Source organism: Lissotriton vulgaris, chromosome 2_1, assembly GCF_964263255.1.
Source record: "Lissotriton vulgaris chromosome 2_1, aLisVul1.2, whole genome shotgun sequence".
Taxonomy (NCBI): domain Eukaryota; kingdom Metazoa; phylum Chordata; class Amphibia; order Caudata; family Salamandridae; genus Lissotriton; species Lissotriton vulgaris.
In genome coordinates this window covers 83,225,573-83,244,710 of record NC_141687.1, presented here as the reverse complement: position 1 = coordinate 83,244,710, position 19,138 = coordinate 83,225,573, and the positions used below count along the sequence as shown (strand labels likewise).

General features: G+C 43.4%; 1 protein-coding gene across 2 annotated transcripts in view; it reads left to right on the top strand.

Moving 5' to 3' along the window:
• XRCC5 (X-ray repair cross complementing 5) overlaps positions 1 to 19,138 on the top strand; it is a 558,141-nt gene that overhangs the window by 425,251 nt on the left and 113,752 nt on the right. For both annotated transcript variants that reach the window (XM_086954491.1, XM_086954493.1), the window contains exon 16: positions 7,040 to 7,109. In XM_086954491.1, coding sequence (XP_086810617.1) covers positions 7,040 to 7,109 — 70 coding nt within the window. The remainder of the gene's footprint in view (positions 1 to 7,039; positions 7,110 to 19,138) is intronic.

The window sequence follows — 19,138 nt, the reverse complement described above, 5'->3', positions numbered from 1 at the left end:
GCTTGGAGACAGGAAACAAAAGATTGTTCATTTGAGAGGTGCATGTTTCAATCACCCCCTGGTATTCAAGTTGATCTAAGATCTCCCTGACTTGTTTTTTAGCTTCTTGCTTAATGGGATACTGCCGTTGGGCAGTTGGTTCACTTTTTAACTGGATTTTGTGAGGAGGTGAGTCCTCATCCCATCCTACATGATTTTTATATAATGCCGGTGCCTGGGCTACTGCCCATTTCCTTGCATAAGTATATTTTTTGTGAATCGGAATGTGATTCGAGAAGGCAGGCATAATCACTTCTTCGCCACGAGGACACCTCCTGACAAACTCTGGGGGCCAATCTTTTTCAGCTAACAGAATATCACAGCCTTTTGAGAGTTTATCCCAAAATAGACCCTTTATTTTCCTAGTCTTATCACCCTCTATACGCAATGTTATTTCGTATATTTTATGGGGCTCGCTAAGTCTGGTGTCGGCAGTTTCAACCTGAATGTATTCATTCATGTCCACTGTCTCCAGATGACTCATCAAGATCTTGCGCGCTATACTGATTTCTGCTGCACTGTCCAACATTGTCAATGCCCACTCCCCGTTTTTCAACTGTGTCCTCAGTATTCTCGGCATGGTTGATTACTCTAATACTGGCTACCTTCTTTTTTGAAAATTGAGATTTTTTACTCTGAGCAGGTTCCTTGTCTTTGGACTTGGTGTGCTCTCCTGGGTCTGACAGTCCTCTTCTTTCCGATTTCTGCGACAAAGATCGAGAGGGACGTGTATCAATACTTTGATATCTATCAGGTTTTTTCAGATTATCCCTATTTCTAAGGTTATATCTTTTCTCAGAGGGCTCCTCTGGGGAGACTGGTGTTCTCGAGTCGGAGTTCTTTCCCTCCGTCGAGGAGACCTTCCTCTGGACTGGAAAACTTTTTCCTTGGGAGTGGATTGTTTATTTCCATCCCAGCTCTTTTTAGTAGTATTTAAATTATTTTTAATAAATAATTTTTCAGGATTTTCGAGCAGTTGGGGCTTTACTGGTTTTCCACCCAAGCTGTCTCTACCTAATTCTTCATAGCATTTTTCTATTATTTTGGCAAGCTCAACTGGCTGATCTTTTATATCTGTTTCCTTCAACTTCTGGCGGATCGCCACAGATGCTGCTTCTCCATTTATGTTGGCTAATAATATAGCCGAGACCTGCTTGAAGTCTTTCAGTAATTTCATACCAAGAGTTAAAGCGGGCTCTGGACCGTATTCATTTTGAATCTGTTTTAGCTCTTCTGGTATTACCGCCATAGACGGAACACCATGTGTTTTTGTGTAAATGGAAGCAAAGACTGTACCCCAAGTGTCGCAGTCCTCCACGTGTGGTGCGATTCCCATAGGAAGGCAGATGGTCAAGATTCTGTGTTTCTCTATAGGGGTAGTATCCGGAAATACTGCCTCTATTTGAGTGATTTTCTGTGCTAACCAGAAAGGAATTTGTTCCCGTTTTATGGGTGTTTTACCAAGACATGACTGTATGGTCTGTGGTGTAATTTTATTAGTGTTCCCCTGATGAGGGGTCAGCTGTGGTACATTAACAGCTGGTTGGACTGTTGCAGTCCGCATTACATATTGGACTAATTGCCTATGTATTTTTATAAGTGTTTTTAGCTGTACTAACAGCTCTTCTTTAGACATTTTTGCAATGTCCGGATGTGGTGTGTAGCTGGCTAGAACCGGCCACGTTGCTCCTGGTCTACCTAGTGGACCGAGCCTGGTAATATGATCATTATGTTTTAGGGCGCCATTAAACCAGAGCAGGTGCTCTTGGAATTTTAGTGGGATTTTAGTCTCCTCGAAAGGAGCGTACTCTTCCGGAGGTTCCTCTATTTTGTAATAGTGAAACTCTTTTGTTGTAGCGTTTGCCGCTGGAAAGTTTATCCATGAATAGAATACCTCTGTTTGCCGATATTCGTGAGCCTCTATCACGAAAATTACTGTACCACCTTGTGGTGTCAGTCCGTTTTCTATAAGTTTTAACGTTATAGATTTTCTTAAGTGGACCGGGATGATAATTGCATCCGGGTCAGTGTGTTCGGGACCCTGCTGAGTCGCATCTGCTGCGGCCCCAGTGGTTCCATTTTCTCCTGGCATTGTATAAATGCAAGGTTTTGCAGAGTAGGTCTCCAAGGAGACAAAGATTAGGTGCACAATATTTTGGAACACTGTATCCTTCAACGTTGAATAAACCAGAGCTTTACATAGGAATCTCTTCCTACTAAGGTCTGGCGGATTTTAACCTTTCACCCACTCCAGACGTCTATTGGAGTATTTACGGGAGAAAGGGGTCTGTGTGTGAAATATGCACGACTGAGTTACTCTAACGTCTTGCGTTAGTTTATCGCCTTACCAAACGTTGGGCGCCATGTAGTGTAGTTCCTAGTTTCCCACTAGGCCCTGCGCATTGGAATAACATAAACCGTAGTATCGACGTAGAAGTGCGGATCTTCCAGGCCTCTACGGACTATGCTAAACTTAATTGGGTTTGTTACCAACTAGCTCAGAGGTCACTGGAAACTTTCTTGACTGAATAGGAAGTGATCAGCTTCCCTGGCACAGACAAGAAGGGATTCAGTTTTCCAACAACCGTGCACCATGGCAACTTTGCTCCTCAGATCAAGAGTCAATCTCTAGGGTCGTGTGAAACAATAGACAGTTATTTTACTCAGTCAGGTTAGTGCAGATTACTTTCACAATATGTAGAGAATAGAGAGACGGGCGTTTGTCAATAAAGGGTTAACATTTATTGAACAGTCTTTCTTCTCGTACAAGAGAAATGTATTGCCACAATTGCAAGACTTGTTATGATAAAAAGTACGTACAGTAAGATAAGTATTGCGAGATAATACTGTAAAAGCATTGATATGGTTTCTTAGCCATACAATGGTTTAAAAGTAATAAAACATATATACATTCATATATACATTAGGCTAAAATACTCAACTGGTGCTTCTAACTACGCCTACCCCAGTGTACCTGACCTAAGCCTAATACTTGGGAGGGGAGTAAGTAGCTCTAAGTTAAGTTGGTTTAGCCAAGGTTTGCTTCAAGAATTCTCACTAAGGGTTTAGTCAACACCATACCTCTGAATAGAATGATGGAGGTCTGGTATCTCCTTCAGGGAAACTCGGTATCCCAGTCACCCGCAAGGGTAGACCAGAAACGCTGGAGCTGGATTTCTCGGCAGGAGAAAGGCAGCGTCTCTCTTTAGCGCGTCGAGGAGGAGAAGGAGGGGGGACAGCGTCCGCGGGCAGCTTGCATCTGCTGGGCTCTTGCAGAGGGACGGCTGTTCAGCTCCTAAGTTCACCACACCATCGTTCGCTAGTTGGCAGCGATAGTAGTAGCGATAGCAGCTATGGTGTCATCAGCATGACAGCTTCTTCAGCAGCAGCGAGATAACTGGCAGCATTAGTTTCACCAACAGCAACGACGGGTAGACAGCAGCAACACAGCGATGGCATTGATAGCTTCAGCACAGCACAGCATTTGCTTAAGGCAACGTTGGTAATATTTATACCTGAGAGGTGCCTTGTTTGACGTAAGTTTGCTGGACATAAGACGTCAATAAAGATGTCACTTAGGAAGTGATCGCTATCAGTTGCTCATTAGAGTTCTATTACTAATCAAAACACAGCAAGCGGGGATTTCCAGGTTTGCTGAGTTTTTATCTTGTTGAAGAACTCGGAGTGTTAATCTAGGAATCTTCAGATAGTGACTTCTGCTCTGTCATTGCACTAATTGGTTGCAAAGGAAGTGGCAGAGAAAACTATTCTGGAATGTGGCTCTGTTCGTGTGAGGCCAGAGATGACTTTCTGAATATCGCACTTGAACGGTTATGCCAATATAGGGAATAAATGGATTTATAGCCGAATAGGGGCATAAGGTCACAGTACTGATCAGGATCCTAGATAAGCACGCAACATGACTGCGGCTGGAAAAGATTTTTCTCCTGGTGTTATGCCAATGGTTCTTACTGCTTATTCAGTGTAATTCTGCTAACGAGACATGAATGTGGGCACTGTTCCTTGAAGCAAGGTTTCTTTCAAGTTCCGTTGACCTTGCTTTTCTTCTGAAGGGACCCAGCTGTTTTTTTAACTCCTTCAGGTACATTCCACCCTTGGGACCTAGGTAAGGTTCCTTCATTCCTAATTGCGTTCCTATATACACAATGGTATTGCTATTTTATCTTTTTCATTTTGAACAAATGTGTTTTGGGTAGGCATTGGGTCAGCCTCCAGAAAGGGCTTAGACGCTCTGTGTATTCCCTCCTACGATTGTGTAGAAAGCAGTGATCTGGTTTTGATAAATGTGATTTCTGGTGCTCTGTTGATCATAGATAGGTACTATCCCATCATTTCTGTGCTATAGAATAGAATAGAATAGAAGCCATTTGTAGAGCGCCTGGTTACTCAAAACAGAGTGTCCCCGCGCTGAAAACTGCAAAGGAACCTGGAGGAGTGAATGCAGGAGAAAAAGAACAGGGCCAGGGGGGAGAGAAGGGGATCAGATACGGGGGAAGAGGAGAGTTTTCAGTTTTCCTCGGAATCTTGTTTCAGAGGGTTCCATCCGCATCTCGATGGGGAGTTCGTTCCAACCTTTGGCAGCCAGGTATCTGAACGAGGAGCCGCCCATCTTGGCTCTGGTTATTTTAGGAATTTTAAACATCATCGTACCTGAAGATCTAAGATTCCGGGTAGGGCGATGTATTGTAAGTAGACTGTGCAGATAGTCTGGGCCAGTTCCATGGGCGATGCGGTGGGCGAAGCACAGGGCCTTGAATTTAATTCGCTCCTTGATGGGGAGCCAATGGAGTCTAGTTAAGGCCATTTTCCCTGAGGCTCTACGAGGTAGCTTGAGCACAAGGCGCGCAGCGGCGTTTTGTGCACATTGGAGCTAGTGTATGCTCTTCTTGCTCAGACCCAATAACAAGGCGTTCCCATAGTCCAGATGGGGGGTGACTAGGGCATGCACAATTGTCTTTCTTGAGTCCAAGGGAAGAAGATCAAGGACCTTCCGAAGAACCCTCAGTATGCTAAAGCATCTTGCTGTGACTTTGTTCACATGAGATTTGTATGACCGGTTGGAATCCAGCGTTATGCCCAAGTTCCGCACCGAAGCCACAGGGCAGGGTAGACTGCCTAGTTCCGTTGGCCACCACATGTGGGACCATGCGGAGGAGGATTTTCCCACCACCATCAGCTCAGTTTTGTCGCCATTGAGGCGGAGGCAGTTGTTCTTCATCCAAGCTGCCACGGAAGAGAGGCAGTTGGAGAAATTGGTGGCATCCTCCCTGTGGTCGGGTGTGAGTTTGAACATCAGCTGGGTGTCATCAGCGTAGCTAACAATGCCCACCCCATAAGTCTCTACTATGCGAGCCAGGGGCTCCATATAGATATTAAATAGGGTAGGGCTCAAACTTGAGCCCTGAGGGACCCCGTGGCTATAAGAGCCCTCAGTCCTATTGGACTGTACGCTAAGATGAGAAGCTACAACTGTTCCCTTTTTGACAATTACTTACCAGTCATGGAGCACTGGTACCAGCGGTTGTCCATTTAATGCGAGTGGCACTTTGTGGTCTGTTGTTCTTTCACCATTGCTTTGTGTGTTTATGTGCATGGACCCAGCCTAATGTTTATACTTTTTTGGTCAAGTGGCATGACTACATCCTTTGGTTCTGCAGCGCTCTAAAAGAGCAGATGAATAAAGGTTCATAAAATAACCCTTTACAAAAGTTACAAGATGTTTAACTTTGAAGGGTCCTACAATCTAGCCATGGTAAAACATGGCCTACTTACATATGCTGAAACAGAAGTGTGAGTAGGGTTTTAGAGGCATATGGAAGGAATGACCCAACCTGTTGACAAAAGGGATGCTCTCAAACTGAGGTCGGGTCATTACAGGACCCTAAATTTGTACTTGGGGTGAAATGGAATCTCAAAAGACTTCCTTCACCAAATTGACGCATTTCATGTTGCGTAAAGAAATTCTCAAAAAACATGCGTAGAGAATTCTAAATGAGAAGGTAATTTGAAGATCAACCAAAGAGCTTTAACATTTACTTTGTGGTGAGCCAAAGACTAGCCATGTTTTCTACAATGTTCTAGAGACTATTAATAAATCCTTTAGTAGGCCTCCTCAAGTGAAATACTAGTTATCTCTTTTTTAATTATGTGATATTGAAATACTGTATTTAAATTAATTGATGTATATAAGATGTGAGGATGAATGCCTAATCGTGTACTTTTAAAAACCTTGTAAGGCATAGATTATAGGAAGATGAGTGCTTACTAGCATTATGGTATAATGTTTTATAATGCATCAGTGCATTGAGTATAGTGTGATGATGTGAGAATTGTGAGTATTGAATTGAATTTGTGAACTTATTTAACATGCTATCTCTGCCTCTGCGTCCTCTGGACATTACTGCTTTACCTCTACTCATTGCCACAGTTTATCAATGGAGTACTGAGAGGAAATTGTAAGTCGGAGGTGTGTGGCATAACCTTTAGGAATGAGTGAACTCTAGCACAGCATAATGACTGAATATCTTCAGCACGCGCTGACATGCTCTCAATGAATAGTAGATAAAGGTCACTAGTTTTGTTGAAACGTTAGGATCTTTTAAGAGGGAAGGAAGAATTGTTGAGCTTCCATGAGCTAGGATCTGGCTAGTCCGGCCCAGCTACACCTTCCGGCATTGTAAGAAGTCACTAAAGTTGATTGAGGGCAAGCAGGTGTTTATGGGAGAAGCAAGAGTAGACAGCTAGAAGAATGCAGAGCTTAGAGTTTGCTGATGACTGTGACAAGCCTTGAAGATGCGTAAGAAGGTAGTGTGAGGGTGATAGCTGCCTCTTTTCCACCAGAAATAGTAGGATCTCATGGGTGTTGGTGTTATATGTAGTTCTTCAAAGTGTGCTTATCCTTAGATTTCATCTCATAATCCATTTACAGTGAAGAAGAACTGAGAAGTTACACACTAATCAATGTGCGGTTGTCTTGTAGGTGGGGAGTGTTAATCCAGATGAGAACTTCCGTTACCTGGTGAAGCAGAAGAACGTCAACTTCAGTGAAGGTGAGTCGCGAGCCTTTCTGGTGAAATTTTGGTTACAAAAAGTATGCCTTCCAACAGACGTGGGTGATGTATTAAACTTCTTCTTCAAAGTACATTACTTAAAAAAAGCAAAGGCTTACAGTGATATAGTAATACTAGAAAATGAAAGCTGTCAAATAGACCCACTTTCGCTTTTTCAAACAATGTACCAAGAAGGGAGTTAGAATTAGTACACACCGTGGTGGACAGCCGCGAGGAGTTCAGGAGGCGTATGCTTACATATGCCTGGCTTTCAAATGAAGGTGGTCCTTGCAAGTTGTTTGTCTTATTATTTACAGTCAGCACATTGAGTTCAAACTCATTGCGACAATTTCATAGATTGTAACATATACAAGCTGCTTGTTCATAGACCATTTTCCAAAGGATTTGGGGTAAAAGAGCAAAAAAGGAAGCTGTATTTGTAGCTTGAGCTGTTTTACTTGGATGTAGATGTAGTTGTAGTAGCATAAGCTCTAGTAGAAATGTAGCAGTCATAGTGGAGTCACTGCTATTAGTATTAGTAAGATGAGGTGAGGTTGTAGCACTGAACTGCCAGTACACCACATTCTAGTAGTAGGCGGAGTACTGGTTGTCGCTGTATGCACTTAAGCTATTAGTAGAAAGACCAATAGTAGTGATATCAGTAGTATTAATAACAGTGGAAGTAATAATAGTTGCAGTTCCAGTACTAGTGTTAGCAGTACCAGTACTGCTAGTCATACTGCTACTCCTTGTGGTAGGTATAGTATTACTTATAGATGTATACTGCTATGAGAGCAGTTCCTGCTTTAGAAGCAGTACTTTGTGCATTACTATTAGTAGTAAAAAGCAGCAGTGGGACTAAGACTACTGGAACTTGATGCGGTATGCCTGGAACTGTTAATCATAGACTGTGTAAAGGGAAAGGAGCACTTACTGTTTTTGTTTATGTAGCAGCAGTAATGCTGATTGTAACACTAATGACAACACTAGCAGTAATAGTGGTGGGGACAACTTTAATTAAAAAAATGATCTTTTAATCTTCATATTGAAAGAAATAACACTTCTTTGAAAAAGTAGATAACAGTTCTAATTTTTAGATAAAAGGAGGAAATTAAGTTGGCTTGCTGCGTGTAGTAATAAATGGAAGGAGACATAATTAGGGGTGGGCGGAATTAGTGGAATCGGGTTACGCAAATCTCAGCGAAACGGTAAAAAATCTCCGAAAACACGCAGAAATTCCGCAAACACGCGGAATTGCTTGTTCGTGATGCTTTTTTACTGTGCGCAATTGCTGTTTGCGTGCTCGGGGGGGGGGAATATCTTGCGAACCCCCATTTGAGAACGCGAACAAGCAAAAAATTTCGCGAAGTCATGGAACTCAGAATTTTGGGCAATTTCACGTTCTCCGCGGTATGCGAAATTACCCAAATTCCACGAACGGAACGGAATTTACCGCCCAGGCCTAGACATAATGAGAGATATTAAGAAATTGTATACATTTGTTTTTGAGAAGAGGTGATCAGCAGCAGAAATGGAGCTAAGAAGATTTGCTGTTGTGTGTCTTTAAATAGCACTTTGTGGCAGTCCGGGTAGAAGCTTTACCAGCCCAAACAGCATTGGGCATGTGACATTGCCTGAAAAGGTTCTTCACTCCAAATCTTGCACTTTGGTTTGTGTGGGTGGGGGTCTGACAGGCCAAAAGGTATATTGAGTAAGGCAGACATTCAGCCCTTGCATGCCCCTGGACATTGATAGCAAGTTTCTTTCCCCTCTACTCACATGCATTGGGCGTGAAGGGTGTAATGAAATGAAATGAAATGAAAACAATATTTAATAAAGCGCACTGCTGCCAAGCGGCTTCCTGGCGCTGGGAGACCTGGGTCAGAACTCACAGAGGGGGACACAAGGGAACCTAAGAAGGGAAAGCCAAAGAAAAAAGAAAAGTTTTTAAGGCTTTACGGAAATGACTAAAGATCGGGATGGAGCGAAGATGAAGTGGGAGACTGTTCCAGAACTGGGGAGCCAAGACAGAAAGACGAGTGCCCCCGGATCTGGCTTTGCGGAAACGGGGAATGTGAAGAAGGGAGAGAGAAGAAGACCGGAGGGTACGACTGGGAACGTAGGAAGAAATAAGGGAAGTGATGTAAGCTGGGGCAGAGCGAGAGTGGGCACGAAAGGCAAAGCAGGCTAATTTGAAAAGGGATCTGAAGCGGATGGGGAGCCAGTGAAGGGATTTCAAAGCCGGAGTGATGCGAGAGGATTTGGGGAGGGAGAGAATGAGACGAGCAGCTTGGTTTTGAATGGCCTGTAAACGTCGAGATTCGTGGGAAGGGATACCCACGTACAGGCCATTGCCATAGTCGAGGCGAGAGATGACTAAAGCCAGGACTATGGTTTTAAGCGCGTCGATGGTAAAAAAACGAGAGATTTTGCGGATAAGGCGGAGGGAAAAGAAACATGAGGACACAACAGAGCTAATCTGGCTGTGCATGGTTAAGTCAGAGCTGACTTTAATACCAAGGGTACGAACGGAGGACGAGGGCGTGGGGGGGGGCCAAAAGAAGGGGGCCAGTGAGCAGGGGACCAAGGGTTGGAAGGGCCACCCGTGAGGACAAGTTCCGTTTTATCAGGGTTGAGCTTGAGATGGTTAGCGCTCATCCACTCAGAGATAAAAATAAGAGTGGAACTGAACTTGGGAATAGAGTCGGGAGAAGAAGACAGATCAAAGACAAGCTGGAGGTCATCTGCGTAGTTATATACAGAGACCCCCAGCTTGAGAAGGGAAGAAACAAGAGGACAAATGTACAGATTAAAGAGGAGAGGGGAAAGAGAGGAGCCCTGAGGAACACCACAGGTGACCGGACGGGAGGGGGCAGAGAAGCCAGAGAGATGAACGGCCTGATGTCTATCCTGAAGAAAGGATGCTAGCCAGGAGAAGGCCGCGCCCGAATGCCCGCTGCGCTGACACGGTCGAGAAGAATAGAGTGGTCGACCGTGTCAAACGCAGCGGACAAGTCGAGAAGCACCAGGGCTTGGGGAAGGTTAACATCTGCCTTGCCCTTAAGTTCATCCAAAACCGCGAGAACCACCGCTTCTGTAGAGTGGCCAGGGCGGAAGCCTGCCTGGTGGGAAGCTAAGAGGCCATTGTCCTCGATGTATGAGGAGAGGCAGGAGGTAACGTGGGTCTCTAGGATCTTACCCAGGTAGGGGAGAAGGGAAATGGGACGGAAGTTAGCGGGGAGGGAGGGATCAAGGCCAGATTTTTTTAGAATAGGGAGGACGACAGCAGATTTAAAGGAAGAGGGGACAGCACCGGAGGTGTAAAGACTGTGAATTGAAAATGCTTTATTTGGCATTTCTATTGCTTTCTAATACTTCTACTGGTTGGTCCCACCCATACTTCTTTCTCTCTTTTGTTTGATTTAAGCTGTTTAATATTGAATCCCTCTCCGGTATCTCATTTTCTATTAATTCTTAACCAGCCTCGTTGCATATTTCTAGCAATCTGTCTTTATTCCTTCATGTGTTCAGTTAAGTCTCAGTTGACATTTATAGTGTATCCAGAATGGCAGTATAAGAAAGGGATCATGGCAGAGAGAGAGCCTGCTTGATAAAGTGGTAGGTGAAGGTGATGTGCAATGACCTGGTACATGGACTTGCGGATTACAATTGCAGCAATGCATACTTTGTGTACATGGTCAGTGTTTGGTAGAACGTGCATGGTTTTGTTGAAAACTAGAAGAACTGATTGTTAAGATACTTTGTGTGAAAGGTTCCTCAATGTCTGAGGGATGGCCACGGACAGACCCAGAGTTGATTTTTATGAGCGAGTGAGGTAAAAGGGGGTGGGTTTGCGAATCCTCTGTGTAGATTAATAGTAGTGGTTGCTGTGAACTGTGAGGTGCCTTTTATGTTAGGTTAAGGCCTGTTTGTGGGTTGTCGGATGGGATGGGGTGTCAGGGTTCAAAAAGTACCTCGTCATACCTTGTGGAGCAGATGCAGAGCTTTGCCTGATTGCCACACATGCTTCTAACTTCTTGTTACCCTTTGCTGCATTTTGGGCTTAGCTGTGACACTTGGGTGAGGATGCTCCTAATGCATTTTAGAGCCACATGATATGGTTCAGCTGGTGTTCAGTAGCCAAAAAGGCTGGCCAACTTTGAGAAACATGGTGTATGAATGAGCTGACTTTGTATTTTGTGAAAGGCTGTAACATCTTTCCTTCTCCTGGAATTTCTAGATCAGACTCGGTTACCCAGAGTACAACCGGGTGGCAAACATGGGCTTTTTCACTCGCTAACTTGAATGCACTTGATCGCTTGGTCCCTATGATCCTTCTCTGGTCCCAATTTGATCTCTGTTGGCGCCATTCTTTAGTCCTGACAAGGAGAAGTCTAAAAGAACAATCACTCTTGTTTATCATTTGACATTGTACGATATGGTTAATCTGATGTCATATTATAATAATGATGGTGCCTGGTTTTACCGTTAGTGTCCATGGATAGTCTGCTATGGAGTCTCTTTCGAAACAGTATATGAATAAAAGCCACTTTTCTGGGCTTCGACATGTTTGCCCATCTGTTGATAACCTGCACCTAGTTTTGAATGTGAACGCTTTAAGTTTGATGCATAGTCACTATGAGCTCATGGCCTCCGCTGACTACTGCCTTAAAAGTTTCCAGAGTTATCAAGCTTCAGGCTGTTTCTAGAGGCAATCCTATACTTTTCTTTGTAATGTAAAGATGATTTGTAAATTCTGGTCTTTCCTTTTACGTTAAAGTATTTCTGACCGTCGCATGAATCATGAGGCTCGTCTTCCTACCTTTTTGGCGTGACCTACACTGTTAGATTCTTGCAGCAAGTTGTTATCTATAGTGACCCCGAACTAGGAGAAGAGGTCTTTATTTCTTGCTGAATTGTATCTTCCACATAAGAATCCATTTAACATATTTATCCAGACAGGGAATTCATATTCATTCTTATAGTGCAGTGTCATGATCTAAAGCTTTTCCATGCCTTGTTCTCAAGTAAGCCACTTCTGCAACTCCAGCATGATTTGAAAAGCCCTTTATGTTTAGCAAGTGCTCTAAAAGGATCAAAAAGAAATTCAATTGATTCAAGACGAAGTTCGAAAGTTTAAATGTTAAATGTTAAATAGGCTTAATGATATTTAAATTGAGCCAGTATTTGGGTATACGTGGCGCATTGGTCTGTTTTGATGTCGTCTTGATTGTACAAAGTCTTGTGAAGAAATACTGTGTATGTTGTCAAAAAAATTTTGGTCCTGTATATTGTTGGAAGTATTATGTAAATTGTGTAATATGTGTAAGGTATTTGTGTTCCATATGAGGGATAAAATCCTTCAAAAAGAAAAAAAGTTGTTAAAAAATAGGGTTAATGAATAACCCAATCGCCAAAAGAATATAGGGCGTTTGTTTGAAAAGTATTATTTAAATAATCAGGATACCAGGTTTTTTCTCTTCTAAATTTGTTCTCAAATAAGCCACTTCTGCAACTCCAGCATGATTTGAAAAGCCCTTTATGTTTAGCAAGTGCCCTAAGACGTGAGCCTGTCCATGACAAGGGATGTTACTATCCCCCATGCAGCCTGTAGATCAGTCAAGAGGTTTGTACTGGTGCCTAGGTAAACTGACATATCTAATATTAGCCCATTACCTTGCAGATATCTTAAGCTATCTGAAAAGCAATTAAGGCCGCTGTTATGAGGAGGATTGCAGTCTTAGCTGGGTTGGCGAGCAAGGATCAGGGTGAAAACCTCACTTGAATCTAGTCTAAAAATGTCTCATTGGAATGAATCCCAGCAAAATGTCTGTTTTAGCCCTTCGGTCTCCATTCCTTAACTCAGCATTTACTGTATCATTTCAGCTCTGAATCTACCTGATTGAGACATCCTGTTTTAATGGGCCATAAAGGTGGGGTGAGGATATGTGGATGACAATGAGTGGGCTGTAAGTATGGAGTGGAGCTATGCATGCAGTATATAAGGAACCTATTGTCTCTCAGTTCATGAAGTAGGAGGCCATTCAAGTTGGCGGGACCCAGGATGGGCAAACGGACTAAGAGTAAAAGTTACTGCAAAGAGTAGCTTCCTTTATTTTCAAGAGATGACCCTCAAGCAGGAAGTGGCTGACTTTGCCGCCAATGTATAGCTGGAAAGGTCTGACATTGGCAAGCGAATGTCATATAGAGCCAGCATTGGCGCTTTCAATTTAACACGCGAGCGAAGAAACCGCACCGAAGGCAAAGGGTTGAAGGAGGGGGGACAGGAGGGGTGTTTTTATGACTTTAATTTGAATGAAATTACATCTTCTAATGAGAAAATCAATGAGCATGAGAAAGGTGGACCATGATTTGAATGCGAAAGTTAAGTACTTGGTGCCTAACTGCGCTTTCTCGCTCTTGGCGTGTACCGTGACTGAGTGAAAACAGGATAAAAGAAATGTCAGCATGATGGGGTTCAGGTACTTCATGGTGGCGCCACTTGGTAAATGTACATTTTTATCATCAGCAAGAGCATCTTGTCTTGACCTTCACAGGCACCTTTCAATTTCAGTCATCTTGTGGGATTTTGCAATTTACAATAGTTTTTATGATAAAAAGTGCTTCTCAACATAAGTGGCCATTTTTTTCAATAAAAGATGTAAAAGTGAGATATAGATACAAGGAGCTCTTTAATCACAGTACTTTCTTTAACTTTGCCAGCACATTTGCTTAAACTCAATTGATACACTTTAATGTAGGAGTCAAGAAATCATTGCTGTAGGTTAGGATTAATAACAAATGGCCTGGGGACGCCAGAGAGCCGACGTGCAAAATGTCTGCTCTATGTGCAGACTCTTGCGGCCGAAGATTGAAATCCGCCATCAAGAGGATTTCATATGGTTAGAATCCTATACATCTCCAGCTTTCCCTGGATCCTGTGAGTCGGGCCACAGACAGCAGCCAGTCCCCGGACCATAAGGGCGTTTCCCTGGTTATCCATTTGTTCCAGCCCATTAGTTTTCCATATGTTATAAACACAAGTTTTGAAAGGGTACTGTGAGCAGACCCAAATTCCGGACAGCATAATAGTAGGTGTGTGAATGACTCCTTTTTTTATATGTGAAAAAAATGCAATTTGGGGTAGTTCTGACTCTATTGCTCCCATTTCCTCTTAGTTCACTGATAGTAGGGGTGGGTGATATATTCCGCACTGCAGGCGGAATTGGTGGAATTTTGGCCACAGCGCGTTACGTTTACCCCTAACTTATTGATCACATTGTATTTATATAGCTCATCAAGAGAGTGCTGCAATTCTATTGTCTTATTAAGTAAAATCACTGAATCATGTGGTCCCTACATCAGCAGTATATAAATTAAGCAACAGCGATGCGAGATACAAATCTCTGCTTTATGCCTTTATTTGTGGTGATTTATTTATAGGTCTTGTTTACTTGTCCCAGTTCTATTTGTATCCAGGTGAGTGCCATAGTGAAGTTGAGCAGGTTTTGATGAATGCCCCGCTCAGCCAGCTTCTTCTGTAATATTTGGTGGTCCACCCATCAAAGGCTACTGAGTAGGCTACAAAGCAGACAAAGAATGGTGGCTGAGAAGATTTCTTTCGTGCAAGTGGCCAAGTATGATAAGGCAACAATATTATCTACGTTGGAGACTGTATGCGTAAATCCAGTTTGGAAGTAGGAAATCAAGTGTTCTTTCTCTACCCAGATTTCTAGACCTATTAAGGGGATACTTGCATATTCCTTGGCCTCTACATCGAGTAAAACTATCAACCGATAGTTTGCAGGATCCTTGGTGCTCCCCTTCTTGTGGATCGGGTGCAGAATGGATCCACTCCATGAATCCGGGACCTGTGTGTCCGTAAAAGACGCCTGATACAAAGGTGTTAAGTATTGACTCTGGAAATCTGTATCTATTTTAAATAAATGTCCAGATAGGCCATTTGGTTTTGGTGCCTTGTCGGCTCTTACTGTCTTTGGAGTCTGTTGAACCAGCTTTTGATTGTTGTGGCTCTCCATGAGTGTAGCTGGCTCCAGTCGCTTTTTGGGTATCTTTGACTTTCATTGGTGGTTCATGTGTAGTGTACAGATTTTTTATTCATCCATGTTTCTTGCAATATTCAGTTTCCCTTTTTATACCTGGAATCATTTAGTCTGTTCCCGAACTTCCAGAATTCAGACTGTTAATTTGGCCTTAGTACATTTTTTTTAAACATTTAATTTTTAGAGTTTTATATTGCGTGAACTTGACCCGAAGATATCAGGTATCAGATCGCGGTATATGGACACCAGTTATGTTACAGACGGACACATTCATTTTTAGTAGGCACAGGGAGAATAAATGATTTGCCCACAATCACAGGATGTTCAGCGTTGTTGCCGAGACTCGAACCCGGTTCCCCAGATTCGAGGTCGACCGCTCTAGCCATAAGCCTACATCTGTGCACTCTTTACCATTGGTCCCCATAATATTCCTTTTTAGCCTCCCAGAGGGCTTATCAGTAGTATCTCCTTGCCATTAATAGCTCATCCTTCCTTCGTTTAGTAATAATTGAATGTCAGCTTCACTTGACACAAAACTACCAGAGTGGTTTATGTTGACATTAAGGATGTTCCCAGTCTGAGTTAAAGCTAATCATATGACGATGGCTGATGAATCCTGTAATTTCTCTAATTCTTCACTACAGAGAGGAACCTTTGCCTTTATTGTTTGCTGTCCAGTGGAGGATATTGTCCCCCTTTGTTCATGCTTGCTTTTCTCTGTGACGCCTATGGGTGCTGACGTAGGTCTTTTTTATCAGTCGTTCTATGCTCCATTAACCAATAATATGTATCAGTTGTATTTACTGAGGGTGCACAGAACCCCTTACTGGACTGATTATGTTGATGACCTCTGGTGGCTGCTGATAGAACCTGAGTATCCCTGTTCAATCTCCAGGCATGAAGGTGGAGGCATCGAATATTGGGGTGCACCGTTTCCGCCGATTGGGAGGGAGGTTCCAGCCTGAATGGTAGCATGAGCAGTGGACTTAGGGAGAAGCAGCGATGGTCTGCATACTGCACATTCATTGGTCAATCCAGAGTAGTTAGAATTGCTTGGGTCTGGCCTGGAAGCAGGGGTTCCCCGTAGTAGATACCAGAAGGTGCAGAACTGCTGGCATTGAGCATTCTCAGAGGCCGCGAGCACATCCACTCGAAGAGTGTGCCACAGAACAAAGCTATCCTGAACTACCTCAGGTAGGAGATGCTACTCATTATCCACAGATGACACCAGATCAGGCTATTTATTGGCTCTGACATTCGGAGGCCCCACCAGGTGATTGGCCAAGATCGCAGCCGTAATGCCTCTAGGCAAAGGAGTTGAGATCCTGGTCCTCCTTGTTTGTTCCTGTGGTATATCGCAGTCATGTTGGCTGTCAAGATCTGGCAGTGGCCTCTTTCTGTCACAGTTCTGTTTCACATCTGCCAATTTCAATGTGAGCGTGAAGAAGTGGATAGAGCCAGCTGGATGAGTCTCCTCGCTTCTGACCACCACCTGCTTGTAATGGTTCCGTGACGGTGCTCTCCTCCTGAAGTTAGCATGGCCGGTGTAGTAGGAAAGTGTCCGCTTATTTCCAGCAGGCTGTGGTCTCCTCCATGTGTGACTCCCGGCTAGGACATCCGGTAGGACTGGTGCCTCAGGTGGCAGCACATGCACCATCTACCACTAGCTATAACTAAGCTGCAGCTGTATTTGAGGGTTGTTGCGGCCGGAGAGTGTGGCGGGAGACTGGCATTGATTTGTCCTGGACGGAGTGTGTGCCTCAGCCAGGTCTGAATATGGTTTCATTGACCATAAAGTTGACATAATTCTGATTTGAAGAAATCTTCAGAAGTTAATTCCTCCGCTGTTCTGATTCGAGAGATAGCAGTTGCGGCCGGCATGCATCCCGGAGGGGGCGGGGGTCGCACGGGGGGAAGTTTAATAAAAAAATTTTTTAAAGTTTAACTTGCCTTCACCTGCCCGGTCCCGCGTCACATCTCCTTCTCTCTTTTCTCCTCACAGAAAGCAGGCAGCCTCCCTCCCCTACCCTAAGCCAATCACAACACTGCAATCGAAGCGTTGTGATTGGCTTGCACGCCAACCCCATAATCGTCTATTGGGAGGCCATTTTCTCCATGTAGTAGGAGAAAAGGGAGAGTGTGTATGACTGGTTTGGTCGGCATTGGCGCCGACCAAACAGTCAGCGCCCTGAGAGTGGGCTAGTCATTCCTCCCCTGTCCTAGAGCAGGACCGCCCTCTCAGCCGCCCCCAACCAAACCCTTCTGCTTTCTCGCAGTGCGAGAAGCAGAAACATAAAGTGGTATTCTGTAGCATGGATCCGTTAAGTAAATTAGAGACAAAGTCCAAGTTGTGGTTTCACCATTAGGATTTAATGGTAAGAGTGAATCAACCCACGACCAATGAAGTAGAACAACAGGTATGCAATGGTCATGACACACACATAGCATTCTAAGAACATGGAATAGGAACCTAAGCATAACATTCCTTAAAGAGCAAGAATAACAAAACGATATAACACTATAAAGTACATACTACACATCCTTCCCCTAATAAATAAAAAGAATAGCAGATAAAAGAAAACACAGAAATATAACATAAATGCATACATGAAAAAAAAAACAAGATTAATTCAAAACATAATCATGGAGTCTCACAGGAACAGATCTGATTCTGCGACTGAGATCCCTACCATCCCCTGCACCAATGGAATTGGAGACAGGCTGTAAATTGGGAGGAGGTGTAAGATCGTTTGAATCACCGTGTGCTAACAGGGAAGAATCAAGGGCAGGGGGATTAATAGGAACTGAAGGAACAGATGGAGACATAGAGGATTCTCCAACACCGAACCAATCAGAACTGCGATCCTCAGACAAATCCGAGGACTGCTTGTTGGAAGAAATGATCTTAGCTTGTTGGTCAGAGATCTTAATAAGAGCATTCTTGTTCCACCAACCCCTTTCAAATAAAAGAGCTGCAGAACGAGAAACTTTTAAAACTTTAACAGGAGCAGAAAATTTGGATTGCCCCTTAGTTATTTTAACAGGTTTCTTAATGATGACCCAATCACCAGAAATAAGAGGTTTTTCTGTGACATGCATGCGTTTGTCATAATTATTTTTGTAACTCTCCTGTTTGCTCTTTACATGTTCACGAATTTTAGCTAAATCCACGTTGACAAGAGAACTTTTCATCAACCAAGACGGGTTCAATCTAGAAGTGGGAATTCTACCCCGCAGTAAAACAAAAGGGGACACTCCTGTCGTACTGTGCGGGGTACAATTATAGTTCCAGATTTTCTCGCTAAGAAATTCGGCAACATCAAGTTTATTAGCACAGGCTGTTTGAATAGCTTCCTTCAATAAACGGTTAGCTCTTTCTACAAGGCCATTAGAAGCAGGACTGTACAGAGGAACTAACATGTGTTTAATGTCTAAATTGTTTAAAAACAAATTCATCTCCTGTGAGACAAAGTGCGAACCGTTATCGGAAACAATTTCATGTGGAGTACCGTCGATGACAAACAAACCCTTTAAAAATGAAACTACAGCAACAGAATTAGGGTTCTTGACCAAAGAAAAATAGATCCATTTAGAAAAGTAATCAATGGCCACGATTAAGAATTTGAAGTCATCATTGAAAACAGAAAATGGACCAGAAAAATCTATGGCAATTTTCTGCCAAGGAGACTCAGGCCACTCTACAGGGACAAGTGGTGAATTGGACAACTTCCAGTGTTTATCCGAGCATAGACACTGTGGGCATTGATTGACAAAGGATTTAACCTGGCTATCGATACCCGGCCACCAATAAGTGGTTTTAATCTTATTGGTGGTACCAGTGATACCAGGATGAGATTCATGGGCCAAAGAAATAATGGATTGTCGGATGCCAACGGGTGGGACAAATTTGTCTTGCCTGAACAAAATGTCACCTGACACCGACAATTCAGATGCAACCTGTGCATA